Source organism: Octopus sinensis, linkage group LG6, assembly GCF_006345805.1.
Source record: "Octopus sinensis linkage group LG6, ASM634580v1, whole genome shotgun sequence".
Lineage (NCBI taxonomy): Eukaryota > Metazoa > Mollusca > Cephalopoda > Octopoda > Octopodidae > Octopus > Octopus sinensis.
Genome location: NC_043002.1, coordinates 83,841,646 through 83,857,127, shown reverse-complemented (window position 1 = coordinate 83,857,127; position 15,482 = coordinate 83,841,646). Strand labels below are relative to the sequence as shown.

The window sequence follows — 15,482 nt, the reverse complement described above, 5'->3', positions numbered from 1 at the left end:
TTTTTTAAATTTTGTATTGGTATAATTCAGCAGATTTTGGGATTAAGTTAAAACTTGTACTTGTTTCAGTCACTAGACGACGGTCATGCTGGGACACCGCTTTGAAGGATTTAGTCGAACAAATAGACCCCAGGACTTTTCTTAAATCTGGCAACTTATTCTATCGGGATTCATTTGCTGAATGACTAAGTTACGGAGAGGTAAACAATCCAATACCGGTTGTCAAGCGGTGGGAGGACACACACATAACATATACAGATATTCTCTCTCTCACACACACATATATATTGATATATACATACATTTATGGATGTTTGTATACACACACACATATATACGAGGGGTGTTCATTAAAGATTTTCCCTGACCCACTTCCGATTATTGCAGGAAACGGAACTTGAATATTATTGTGTTTAGGAATGGTCATTTTACCAGTTTAGCCAATAAAAACACACGCACTATATATTTGGTATTACTTTGCTTCAGCATTATTAATTTTTTACATTAATCTTAATTTTATTTCGGCCAGAGTTCTTTCGTCACACTCCTGTGACTGCATCAGTGGTCCTTTGCTTTCTTCTTTCTTATCTGTGTGTCTCTCCTTACTAACGGTCAGCCATTTTGTATTTTGTATTCCTATTGTATGTGTCTTCATTTGCGCATGCGTATACCTCTACGTGTGTCTATGTTTAGTTATAATCATACATGTCTACATGTCACATTGTAAATCGCAGCTCTCCACTAGTATTCGTATGTCTTTTACGGCTGCTGCTAAGATGGACTAAGGTGTTATAATGGAGGCAGTTGAATGCAAGTCCGTGATCAGGTTCTTATACCTGAAAGGTCGTGCACCAAAAGAGACTATCGACGAAGTGAAAGAAGTTTATGATGACGATGCACCGTTATACAACGTAGTCAAGCTCAGGCATCGCCAGTTCAAATGTGGTCGGACATCCGTGGAAGCTACTCCTATTCCTGGACGGCCACATTCCGCCATTGATGATGGCACCATACATAAAGTGGAACGCCATTTTGGATCTCGCTTCTCACAATAAAGAAACATTTCTCATGGCACAAACCGACAAAATGGAAAAGGCGTTGCCCAGGATGTCAAGGAAGATGCGCTGGAACAACCACTCTGACTCACGGGGCTCGCAATAGTGGACAGCAAATTCCGCCCCGGTAGCGGTGAGTGAACAGGGATATGATCCGAGAACCAAGAACACCGGAGGTCTCAACAGCCACAGGCTCGACTATAAACCTGTCGGAGAGCGACCGATAACTTGAGAGTTTGTTTTTCTCAGCATGATGAGCAGCGGAGCTTGGACATCCCGTTTCACCAAGGAAAGAACCTTAAAATATAACACTCGTAACCTATAAAACAATTTAAAATTTACACTGATACAGCTGATTACCTAGAGGAGATATTCTAACTTTACAGGCATGTAAACTTGGCCAAATGAAAGTTAATTAAGTTGGCCACACAACGAAGTGGTGGTGACTGGATACAAACTATCAAATTGCTAGCTTGTTCGGCACTCTATCGATTCTCACGTACGCAATCAAGATTATATCACGAAATCATTGATCCTTCTTTAGAGACACGAGATAGTTAAGATCCGTGCAACAACGAATTCTTTGCGCTTACATCAGAGTACAATTCAGACCACAGGGTTTTTGCGTTTGACTACAACAGCTCACTTTCTCCCTACCTCGTCTACATCACTTAGAGACAAAACTTTAATGAACGATAGTTCAACCACTGGCTCACTATACTGCAATGTTTACTCCTTTATGCCCCAGTAACTATACAACAATGAAATTTGTTCCTCTGAATGGAAGACTCATGACCGCCTACCTCTAGGTCCTTTTAATGGGCTTGCTTTTATTCTTTCCTCTACTCCACCATCTCTGACCAACATCTCTCTGTTACTCAGTCCCTTCGTAATCAACCGATTCAGTTCTCTTCTCTAAATACTTACTTTCAATATTTCAAATTGAATATTTGCCATATTAAACTCACCCAGTTTTGCAGTTCTAGTATTAAGGGCGCTTTCTATATGCTTCAGACATTTTTGAATTTTCACGATGGATAACACTATACTTTTAGAGAAGAAAGGTATAGTCATATAAATCGCCCCTAATCCTTGACACGTATTTTATTTCATCGAAGCCAAAAGGATGAAAGACAAAGTTGACCTTTGCGGGGTTTGAGCTTCGAACCTAAAGTGTTATGAGTATTTTGTCCAACTCTTTAACGATTCTGCGAATTCATCGCTCAATATTTTTAATAATTTTAATTTTTCTTGAATGCTAGGAGTCATAGGGCCGGCTACCCGGTTTCCAGGGCATATAAGTAACCGAGATCACAACATTCCCTCTTTAATGGGACACTGATTCATTGCAGGGTTCAAAGTGGGCAATTTTGAAGGGAGGGGACAAGCCTATTACATCCAGTACTTAACTAGTACTTTATTTTATCGACCTCTGAAGGGTTGAATGATGAAGTTGAGTTCAGCGGGTTTTGTACTCTGAAGGTAAAGTGCCAGAAAAAAATTCCGTTAAGCATTCTGTTCAGCACGCAAACGATTCTGCCAGCTCGCTGCCTTCATCGTTCCATTTACATTTATTAATCACAATATCGTTTTCAAATTTTGGCATATGGCCAGCAATTTCGGGGGAGGGGGTAAATCGTTTACATCGACCCCACTCCTCAACTAGAACTTTTTTCATCGACCCCCAAAAGAATGAAAGGCAGAGTCGACCTCGGCGGAATTTGAACTAAGAACGTTCAGAGACGGATGAAATGCCGCTAAGCATTTTTGCCCAGCGCAGTAACGATTCTGCCAGCTCGCCGCTTTATATATTATCAACAACATTAAAAAGGACAAATCAATATCATAATGAGATAAAAGACGCTTACCAGTAAATTTCTGTCCATATTTTTTATGGTTTCATTATTAAGCTGTCCATAACTAGCTGCCAAGTCACAGTGGTAAGGAAGTATGGCCATGTCCTCTACATCTTCTGTTTTTGACGATTGTATCATTCTACGAGCCAGGGCAACCACAGCACCAGTTGTGCTGAGACCTGCAGACGAAGCTGTATGAAAGGAGCAAGAGAATGTTTTATTTAATAACGTATGTTTATTAAAACTATGTAAATGGATATATTCGTTTGGCTGAACCATGTTAAAATAATACTTTTAATTTTTGGCACAAGGCCAGTAATTGTGATAGGAGGAGATATTCGATTACATCGAATTAAGTGCTCAATTTGTACTTATTTTATCGAACCTGAAAGGATGAAGGGCAAAGTCAACATCGGTGGAACTTGAACCTAGAACATAAAGCCGAAAGAAATTACGTTAAGCATTTAGTCCGGCATGTTAACGATTTTGCTGGCTCACTGTCCTATATTGTTAAAATAATCCTTTCTACTAAAAACGCAAGGCCTGAATTTTTGTGAGGTGTGGTTTGTCGATTACATGGACCCAAGTGCTCAACTGGTATATATTTTATCGACTCCGATGGATGAAACGCAAAGTCGACCTCGGCAACATTTGGGCTCTGACGAAATGTTGCTACGCAGTGATAGTTCTGTCAGCTTGTCACATTCCGGACCGAATATTGTTTACTACTCTAGGCACAAAGCCCGAAATTTTGAGGGAGGGGGCCAGTCGATTAAATCGACCCCAGTACGCAACTGATACTTATTTAATTGACCCGAAAGGATAAAAAGCAAAGTCGACCTCGGCGGAATTTGAACTCAGAACGTAACGGCAGACGAAATACCTATTTCTTTACTACCCACAAGGGGCTAAACACAGAGAGGACAAACAAGGACAGACAAACAGATTAAGTCGATTATATCGACCCCAGTGCGTAACTGGTACTTATTTAATCGACCCCGAAAGGATGAAAGTCAAAGTCGACCTCGGCGGAATTTGAACTCAGAACGTAGAAGCAAACGAAATACCTATTTCTTTACTACCCACAAGGGGCTAAACTCAGAGGAGACAAACAAGGACAGACAAACGGATTAAGTCGATTATATCGACCCTAGTGTGTAACTGGTACTCAATTTATCGACCCCGACAGGATGAAAGGCAAAGTCGACCTCGGCGGAATTTGAACTCAGAAGGTAACGGCAGACGAAATACGGCTACGCATTTCACCCGGCGAATATTTTCTGAACCGAATATTTTTTGATAGCTATTGAGTCAAGCCTAGAGCAATGAGTGATGAATTCGACCTCGGGAGGAATTTCTTTCTTTTTTGAAAGGTTTGGTGTCCACACCAAAAGACTTCTCCAATAGCCTTTGCAGCTTCTCATTCAAAGGAACTGTTGAGATCGATTTAGTTAATGGACAACTAAAACAGCTACAAGTTGATACTTGCGAGGAAAACAAGGGCAAAGGAGGAAATTGAGAGGGTTATTACACGAAATGTCATTATCGATGGATATTTATGTAACAAGAATGTACGTTTTCTGAGCTATGGTTCGTTGTCTTCGTCATCCTCACAATATTTGCTGCTGTCTCTATGTACATCTTCATCTACCATTTCTTCTGTCTTAACACTTCGTGTCTTTGACTAAGCAACATATAAATAAAATAAAGCAGTCAAAAATAAAGACATACCGTAAATCTTCGAGTATAGTCCGCCTTTGAGTATAACACGCAGGGGATTTTTAGGGGGCTTTACTGCTGAAAAATCTAAACCTTGTGTATGATACCTACCCCTTCTCTAACTTGAGCCGTGCGTAATAAAGCCAGCAGCACCTAGTCGAACAAACACTTCCGCGCATGCGTAATACAATAATGGTGATGTTCTTGACTGTTATATGGGAATGTAAATATGTTTGCAAATTGTTTTTGCTACATGTTATTCTGTGTTCTGAATACTTTTATTGTAATAAATGTTGCTTACTGCAAGTTATGGATAATTTTTTTATGACTTCATTGCTTTCAGGCTTAGCTTAAGGTATTTTCGCGTCCGACATCACAAAATGCATCTGAATAAACATTGCCGGACAGCAAATAGAGACTAGGACATTGCTTAGAAAATAATTTTCATTTTTAACCTCGTATATAGTACGCTCTAGGGATTTTGACCATTAAATTTTGTGAAAAAAGTGCGGATTATACTCGAGGATTTACGGTACTTTACAATACTAGATCTACTTTAGTTAAAGAAGTGTTAGGAAGAAAATAAGAAGTTAAGTTACTTCACTGAATCGAAAGACCTAGTTTCAACAAAGGGGCTTTGCTGATAATGTTATCGTGATTACGACTTTGAAGAGGCAGTGAACTTTGAAGTTACATCTCAGCATTTGAAGACAAACCAGTTTAAAGTTAATTTCACTATATTACATATGTGGGACTTTACCGTCACCCACACACCACACAACACACATGCATTCACACGCATACACGCACGCACTCACTCACGTACGTACGTATACGCACATACACAAATGCTGTTGCTAAGTAAAAAACTGTAGAGTGCAATAGTTTATTTAAGCCTGTCCAGTACTGGATGTCTTGCTGGTGTTATGCAGCTGATCATTGACTTCCCTGTTCCTTTCGGCCACTAGGTAATATTTTACATGTGTCACATAAGGAGCAAACGCGAAAAAATCCCATGTGCAATAGGAAAAGAATGGACGAAACAAGAAATTCCTTTGGCTTTTGATGGAAATACATTTTTATGTTTTCACTTGATTACAACGTGGACAGAATTGGATTTTTTTTTAATAATAAAAAAAAACAAAAACAAAGTAAGCAATTATAGGTATAAACGAAACGCCTTACAGGAAGACTTTATAAAACAATACTATATGATTCATCACAGTACGAGTTATGATATGATTGGAACAAAAGATCGATGGGGTGCCTATCGGTGGGACGACAACCTGGGTTTTCATAAGGCTGCTGGAACAGGATTGATCGAGGGGTTATTCAACAGCAACAAAAATAATCATAATGTTAATTTTTGAACAGCATTTGCCACGTATTTTAAAGTTATTACAAAGGATTGTTAGTTATTACAAAGGATATTAATAGTTTTTTTTTTTGCTCATCATGTACTTACCATTTGAATAGGCAAAGGACCACAACAGTAACAGAGCAACTATGAGCTTCATGTTTGCCTTCAGTATCGCGTATGTTTTCAGTAATGAAACTGAACGTTATTTTTATCCGTTTATATTATTTAGACAGATGGTTATTTCTCAAGAATGTTTTAACCGAGAACAAAGATGCTAGTAATAACACTGTTAGACATAAACAATATATTTAGAGACATGTTAGATGAGGGAGGATGTGGGGCTTCATAATAATAACAACAACAATATATTAGTCAAGTTTAGAAATAAAATTACCTTAACGACATTGTATAGAAGACTAACTGGCATGTGTTTATTGTCACATAGAGTGCATTATACGCAGCACTTTTAACGTAACATTCGAGCAAAATTAATTATTTTATCCATTAAAATTGTTTGTACATAGTTTCATCGATAAATGTTACTTTTTTGTTGCACGGGAAAATTTAGATAATGTATTAGTTTTAGTTTAAAGGATTGTTATAAGAGAACGTACTAACGTATTTTATCTTCTATTTTTATCCTCTTCAAGATACTCTATTCTATCAGCTTTAGCTAAAAGTAAACGTCAATAAAAATAGGTGGGCTATATTAATGCGAGTTGAAAAATGCCACAGAAGAATGACAGCTATCCGAAACGATAAGATATTAGACTAGACCAGGCATGGAAAACCTTTTTCGAGAAGCGGACCACGTAAGATATGGCTCATCATTAAGCGGGCCGAACTACTAAATGATTTTATGGTGATTTTTCGTTAGGCGTGCCACTCACAATGTCTTGCGGATCGTAGTTTGCTCATGACTGAACTAGACTATTGGCAAAAAGCTTCGCCGAGTGTTTATATCACAAAGTTAGCAACAAAAAGTGGACCAATCACTCCATAGCAGTAAAAAGGGACTTCAAGGGATACCGATCATGGTTAGCATTATATTATCATAAACTAAATCCTTCGTATGTGTACATCCCGGAGAACTACGGTTTATTGTAAGCTTGCACTAGATGTCCAGTGTGTAATATTTAGTGAACTTTAAGAGTTATACGAAACTGTAAGCTTACAAAAAAAAAAAAAAAAAACTACAACGTCTTTTACAAAAAAACAAAGCAATTTTTTATAAAGATTCTTCTATAACCAATGACAGAATATCTTACACGAATTTATTTCACTGAAGTAAATCGGATTTTAAAACAGGGACCAAAGTCCTTTCTTCACTTCTTGTTCTGTTCAAATAATCACAGCTTTTATAGAAACACCGAATTCGTATTGATTGAAATAAACATTTTGCTGTCTCAACAGAGAGGAGCGGAAAATTCGAATCCATTCTACTTTAAAGTCGAAATAAGAAGGTATCGGCCATAGACTCACAAATACCAACACTTCTGAAAGCTCAGACGTTGTTAACAGGAAAAGGAAAAATAACGATTATTTAGCTAGGTTTGGGTATTTTAACAGATAGTGAAGGAGTCTTTTTGTTTATGGCTTCAATGCAACACGTGTCGGTAGCAGATCGGGAAGATACGAACCAGAAATCACATATCCTATTCATGTGATCACTGTGTTTCATATATATTTCCAGATAATGGTACTTATAGAAAAAAGAAAGCAGTAAGTCATAATCTATTTCTTTATTACCCACATGGGGCTAAACACAGAGGGGACAAACAAGGACAGACAAACGGATTAAGTCGATTACATCGACCCCAGTGCGTAACTGGTACTTAATTTATCGACCCCGAAAGGATGAAAGGCAAAGTCGACCTCGGCGGAATTTGAACTCAGAACGTAGCGGCAGACGAAATACGGCTATGCATTTCGCCCGGCGTGCTAACGTTTCTGCCAGCTCGCAGTAAGTCATAATCATTAAATGCTAACTTCAACATTCGCTCATCCGGTTAAGCAAAGCAGGTGAAAATCCAAACCCGCTATCTTCATTTCGGTCAAGAATTTTGGGTAGTGACCGAAAGAGTATTAATACGAAAGCAAGCGACTGAAATGATGTTCCTTTGAAGGTCATTGGAGTAACGTTACTTAATAACGTTTGTACCTCGGAAATCAAGAAGTCACTTCACCTTAAGAGATGACGGCATATATTTCTTTATTACCCACAAGGGGCTAAACACAGAGGGGACAAACAAGGACAGACAAACGGATTAAGCCGATTATATCGACCCCAGTACTTAATTGGTACTTAACTGGTACTTAATTTATCGACCCCGAAAGGATGAAAGGCGGAATTTGAACTCAGAACGTAGCGGCAGACGAAATACCACTAAGCATTTCGCCCGGCGTGCTAACGTTTCTGCCAGCTCGCCGCCATAAGAGATGACAACATAGTACTGCAAGCTTGTGGCTGGAGTGTCCGAGGAAAGACTTGTAGGTCAGATTCTAGGGAGACCTTGTGGGTAGATAACCAGCGAGATGGTTGGATATCCATAACCAGTTTATCTCACTTGGGGATGCAGCCAGATGATTTTCTGTCGGTTACTTTTGATAGGACCCTCTGGAGAGCGTGTGTGAAGGCCTCTACCCCACGATCCTTACAGGAAATAGTGGGTTATGAAAATGAAGACACGACTGTTCATCAAGCATTTCCAAAGAGCATTAAAGCCGTAGAAATCACAAGAACAGCTCTGTGTGATAATGTTATGGGTATATTGTGGTGCAAATTGGGTACAAATCTGTAGCTATATTGTAAGACTGCAAACGCCAAACAGTTTAAAAGTGGAATAAATTCTTTTTCTGTGATGGAGAAGATTTTGTAACGGCTTAGTTAGATGAGGAAGGGCTCTGCCCATGATATTTTTCCGGACGTCTATGACTAGTAGGAAGAGGAGAATAAATTATCCCCAAACAGAAAACTTGGCTTCAATACGTGCAACAGCTTAATTTATGCTGCAGGCACACAAAGACCAGGTGATGTATTAATCTGTCTGGTCTTTGGGCAACTCTCCTTCTGTATAAAGATCTTCACTATCTAATTACGCCGACTTAGTTAAACTTATATTATGTTGATGAGAGCTAATAGACTGAAACATGTTCATGTTTATCCCTTACGGGCAAGCTAAAATCATACTTTCTTTCCTCTAAGCATGTAAATAAATTTCGTGAGAGTAATTCTTGACGCTTTGAAATTGTCTCCCCTTTTCTCTGAGCGTTGCCAGAAACTTGTACAAGGTTCAAATTTCCTTTCTCATCTAAAGAGAGTCATTATAATTAATTTATTAATTTAAATTTTGCAAATGGTATTTGGTACCTCCTTCCTCAACTTCTTTATTCAAATTTACGCTATAGTGAATTTGGATAAATAAGTAGTAGTAGATGTGGATATCATTTGCTCTTCAATTGTCCCACTGCAATGGGAAATAATAGCACATTGTATTCAACATATCTTTAATCCATGGTTGGGTGGTTAAGCAGCTCCCTTTCCAACGACGTGGTTTCGGATTCAGTTCCACTGCGCAGCACCTTGGGCAAGTGTCTCCAACTATAGCCTCTGGCCAAGTAATGCTTTTAAAGAGAATTTTGTTGATGGAAACCGTGTGCAAGTCCGTTGAGCACACACCGTTCCTAGCTTTGGGTTAAAAAAATACAGGAGGATCAATTAATTATAATTTTATTCTTCATATTCGCCTCTCAGATTCACACACTTATTGCAGTGGTCCTTCAGTTTCTCTATGCTCTGTAAAAGAACTCTGATGGTTAAGGCCTATAACCAGGTCTTTCGCCCCTTAAAGTCAGGAACTTTTCAGCACCCCCTCGCACACACACACACATACATACACACACACGCGCATGCATACTTATACATACATACACGCATACATGCATACATACATACATACATACATACATACATACATACACGCATACATACATACATACTTACATATATACATACATATATACATGCATACATGCATACATACATATATACATACATACACGCATACATGCATACATGCATATATACATACATGCATACATACATACATACATACATACATACATGCATACATGCATACATACATACATACATACATGCATGCATACATACATACATGCATACATACATACATGCATACATACATACATATATACATGCATACATACATACAACATACATACATACATACATACATATATACATACATGCATGCATGCATACATACATACATACATACATACATACATACATACATGCATACATACATACATATATACATGCATACATACATGCATACATACATACATACATACATACATACATACATACATACATGCATGCATGCATACATACATACATACATAATGAAAACACTGACATCTCATTTTAATATATATTTACCAAAATTACATAAAAATGTCTTGAAATACTAAAGAGTAAATTTATTCAATAAAGTCGCCATTGCTTTCATCCACGGCCACCAGACAACTTCAGAATCTCCTGCAACTCTTCTGGGCGGTCTCCTTGTTTAAGTTGGTGAATGTTGCCATAATGCTTACCTTCAGTTCATCATTGGTGTTAAAAGAGTTCTGCTGGTCTCTCGCTCAACTGCGCCCCACACATAATAATGTTAGGGGTGATGTGGTCGCAGAAATTGTCTGATAGCCATGGCTGGGTTCTCTTTTTTGTGTGGCATGGTGCAAAGTCCAGTTGCCAGACATAGGGTCTTCCAGCAGTCACCCTCTTGACTCAGAGCAGCACTACCTCCTTCAGGCAGTTGATGCAGACCTACATGTTGAGTTTGAAGCTGTGTGGGAAGATGAATAGAGGCATAACGTCGCCATCACTATTGATCACTCCAAATACCATGATGTTGACTGGAGGTTTGATTTTTATCACTTTCGGTACATGTCCTCAGATTGCACTGTCCTCAGATTGAAACCCAAACACTCTGAAATGTTCGTATTAGAGTTTCCGGCGCGAATGCCAAGCAGCACAGCTTGTCGTTTCCAAATCGCTGACAGAGTGAATTGCATCATCGTACTGTTTTTTCTCACAGACGGTGCCCAACTGACTTTACTATACTGTGTAGTCGACAAAATCAAAAACAAACAATGTGCATGCGCAAAATAAAAAATATAAAATGGCGACAATTCAACTATCACACCCTATATATATATATATATATATATATATATATATATATATCTATATATATATATATATATATATATATATATATATATATGTGTGTGTGTGTGTGTGTATGTATTTTGTATATATATATATATATATATATATATATATATATTATATATATATATATACGGTAAGCTTTATGAAAATAGACAAAAGACGAAGGCAGGTTTACGGAAATAAACAAAAGACGAAGGCAGGTGGAATACAAACAAACAATTGTATTAGTATGGCGCTCAGGAAATATATGTGAGTTTATGTGTTTGTTTCCTCACAGTTTGACGGCCAGCGTTAGTCTGTCTACGCCCTTGTAACTTAGCAATTCAGTCTGAGAGACAGATAGAATATGTACCGAGACTTATAAAAAAAAACAAGAACTGAAGTCGATTTGTGGACCAAAAAACCTTCAAGGTTGTGCTCCAGCATGGCCGCCGTCTAATGACCGAAGGGAGTAAAAAATAAAAGATAAATTTAAATCCAAAGTATATGAAATGTAATATATGATGTACCAAGCTCTTATAGAATACAAAACAAAAAAAAACTTATTTTCCAAAATTCCCATTTTTAAGTAAACAAAATATATTCAATCGAAAATAAATAAACAGAATAGAATAACAGAACACAAGACTCTTCACGCTCAATGTACACATTGTCTGAATTCTAACAAAATTGAAAGCATTTACTTCAAGAAATGTGTAGAAACATAAAAAGGATAAGAAGTACGTTTGAATGACTAGCCTTCGGCGCCATAATTCTCTTGGACCTTCAACGGCCAGAGAAAGTTCAAAAGGTCAGCTCATTCTCATTGATATGTAAGTGCAGAGAAGAAAACAAAAGACTTTAAATTTGAATTTCAAAATGCCGATTTTTCTGCGACTAAAAATTCTTCAAGTCGGTGCCCCAGCATGGCCGCAGTCTAATAACTGCAGCCACAAGTAAAGATGTAAAAAAAATTCTGGCATCGAAACATTCGACTAAGAATTCTTCAAGGTGTTGCCCCAGCATGGCCGCAGTCTAATAACTGCAGCAAGTAAAATAAAAAAAAAATTCTGGCGTCGGTACGTTCAACTAAAAATTCTTCAACTGAAAAATATAACCGTGGGGCTTTTGTCTACTTTTACACCTCAGCTATGGGTCTTCTGTCCTAGGAGGCTTTTGTCCTTTCAGAAATGTATAATGTAATGTATAAATAAATTAGGTCATCTATTCTAGTTGTAAACTATAGTTTCAACATAGTTTGTAAGTGAAAGCATTCCGAAGCCATAACCAAGTCAGAACAATTGATGATTGATTCTCAGAGAAGTGGAGGTGCTGATGTGTGTAGACGCGCGTGTGAATGTGTGATTTGGTGACAAGAAGAGGTATTAGTGTGTGTGTGTGTGTGTGTGTGTGTGTGTGGTGTGTGTGTGTGTGTGTGTGTGTGTGTGTGTATGTGTGTGTGTGTGTGGTGTGTGTGTGTGTGTGTGTGTGTGTAGTTTAGGTGGTTGATTTACAGGCAAGAAGTAATAATGTATATGGTATTTAAGGGATTGATTCAGAGACACGTAGCCAAACAATTTCACAAAGTTACGAAAATATGGATATTGTGGAAGGTTGCATGATATTCTGTGAAGCTATTGAGAAATATATGTAGATGTTTAATGACCTATAAAAAAAGAAAAAAAACTCACAAAACAGAATTATTTTGCTGATTTATAATGTTGAAGGAAACGGGCTATTTTGTTCCCACGTGGAACTTTAACTAGTGAAAATGAAGTAATTTCTACTGGATTGAAACTGAATGAAGGTAGTCTTACAACGTTTGTTTCAAAATACAATTAACTGCATTGTAACGCGTAAATGCTGTTTTATAGGGCTGAGTTTCCAGAATATTGGAATATTTGACAAGTCGGTGTATTACATAGATGTAACAGAACTGAATTAGTGTAATTGTATTCATGCATGCATACACACACACACACATACAAACATGCATGCATGCATACATACATACATAAACATACATATATGTATATAAGCATACATAGTACATATATATAACTAATACCAATTATTACTTTTTAATTCACTATAACTAAGCTGTATCCCATCTAACAGCTGTTTCTGCTTCCAGTGTTATACGGTATTACCACTGAAAAATGGTGAAAATAATATTCATTATATTTTGTATTACAGCCGATCTGGAACATGGAGCTTCATCAGAGTGAAGAAAAATACATACATAAAAGAAAAGAAAAAAAGAAAAGAAAAGAAAAGAAGAGAAGCCCCGAGAAGACGATAAAAGACTTAATATATTTAAAAGAATTAAGCCTTTCATCTTTTTCTCGAGGCTTTTCTTTTCTTTCCTTTCTTTTCTGTATGTATTTTTCTTCAGTATGACGAAGCTCCATGTTCCAGATCGGATGTATTACCAAATATGATGAATCTTATTTTTAGAGTTTTCAGTGGCAATACCGTATAACATTGGAAGCAGAAACAGCTGTTAGATGGGATACAGTGTATTTGTAGTGAATTAAAAAGTAATAATTGATGTTAGTCAATTGTTGTTTGATCAATATTTCTCTATTTTCTGTGTACATTTAATTTGATTCTTGATAAACTCATGTTTATCTTTGTCACTGTCTGTGACCTATGAGCATAATACGCTTACACATGTATGTCCAAGATTAACATATGTAATTATACCGGTAGTATAACGGATATTTTTATCCCTTAGACCGTTATTCCAACCTCTAACTCTAATAACCTATATATATGTATATATAAACACATATATATAAAAGTTTATATATATATATATATATATATATATTATATGTAGGTCCCGGGTTGAGTCGGGGTTAACCACAGTAGATAAGGTACTCAATACATAGCAGAGTAAATTAATTTATTTTATAGAAGGAGCTTCTACAGGACTAGAACTGTTTCATTCAAAAGAAATCATCGATTTCTTTTGAATGAAACAGTTCTAGTCCTGTAGAAGCTCCTTCTATAAAATAAATAAATATATATATATATATATTATATATATATATATATATATATATATATATATATATATATATACATACATATATATACATATATATACATACATATATACATACATACATATATATAATACATAACATACATACACACACACACAACACACACACAACCACACACACACACACACACACACACACACACACATATATATATATATATAAACATTACCATTTTTTACCCCTCTGCGAAAAGATCTCAGAATTTTAATTGATTTGCTTTTCGCAGGAAGGAAAGTTTCTTGTCGAAGATACGTCTCGCTTTCACCTTCGAAACGTAGAGTAGATGAAACCATAGCGACTGAAGAAGGGTTTTTTTCTTTGTGTTAATTGTCCTGTACTCTATTTTTGTTGTTTAAAAAAATGTCCAGTTCCTTGGGTTTGTGTCTATGTTTTCGTTTCTCATTGTGTTCGACGTCTTTTTGGTGTCCTGTACTCTATATGCGTGTATATGTATGTAGAGGTAGGTAGTACATATATGTTTATATATATGATAGTTTTATTTATTAATATATATTATATATTATATATATATATATATATATATAATATATATACACATATACATATATATATGTATTATATATATATAATATATATATATATATATATATATATAATATATATATATATATATATATAATATAAACAAATATATATATATATATAAATAAATAAACATACCACACATCAACTACATATGTGGGAAATTCTGTCTATGAGTGTGTTTGTTAGCTAACTCCTCCTACATCGTTTTATCATATTTGGAAACCTGATGGCATATTCAGATTGTTGAAAAAAATCGATAACAGGGCCCCTGGAAGGGATCCTTTTCTATAACTAATATATTTTATTTTAACAGCCAAGGGAAATAACCAAATCGTTTTCCTATATTATTTGGTACAAATTAAATTGAGTATGCTTATTTTTTAGCATTTGAACTGTTAGAGTTATTTCACAATTTATCCAGTACAACCATTAAACAAATAAATAGTATTTTCCTAAACAATTGATCCACTTATTTAGGTTGCTGACTTATTCACGTATATACCATGGATGACGATGCCTTTGATGTCACTTCAGCCAATTGACAAGCACTGCATGAAGAACTGTTCTGCTTTTAGACAAATGCACTGTCAATACAAAGGTCACACTCTGTTTACATGTAGGAACACCTTAAAATCTATC

The 15,482-nt window shown here is 36.4% G+C and overlaps 1 protein-coding gene across 1 annotated transcript in view; it reads right to left on the bottom strand.

Moving 5' to 3' along the window:
- The window catches only part of LOC115213439, a 21,354-nt gene extending 15,100 nt beyond the window's left edge, over window positions 1-6,254 (bottom strand). The window contains exons 1-2 of the mRNA XM_029782415.2: window positions 6,096-6,254; window positions 2,924-3,102 (exon numbers count right to left, since the gene is read on the bottom strand). Of these exons, the coding sequence (XP_029638275.1) occupies window positions 2,924-3,102; window positions 6,096-6,147 (231 nt within the window). The 5' untranslated portion in view covers window positions 6,148-6,254. The remainder of the gene's footprint in view (window positions 1-2,923; window positions 3,103-6,095) is intronic.
- Window positions 6,255-15,482: the final 9,228 nt, after the last annotated feature.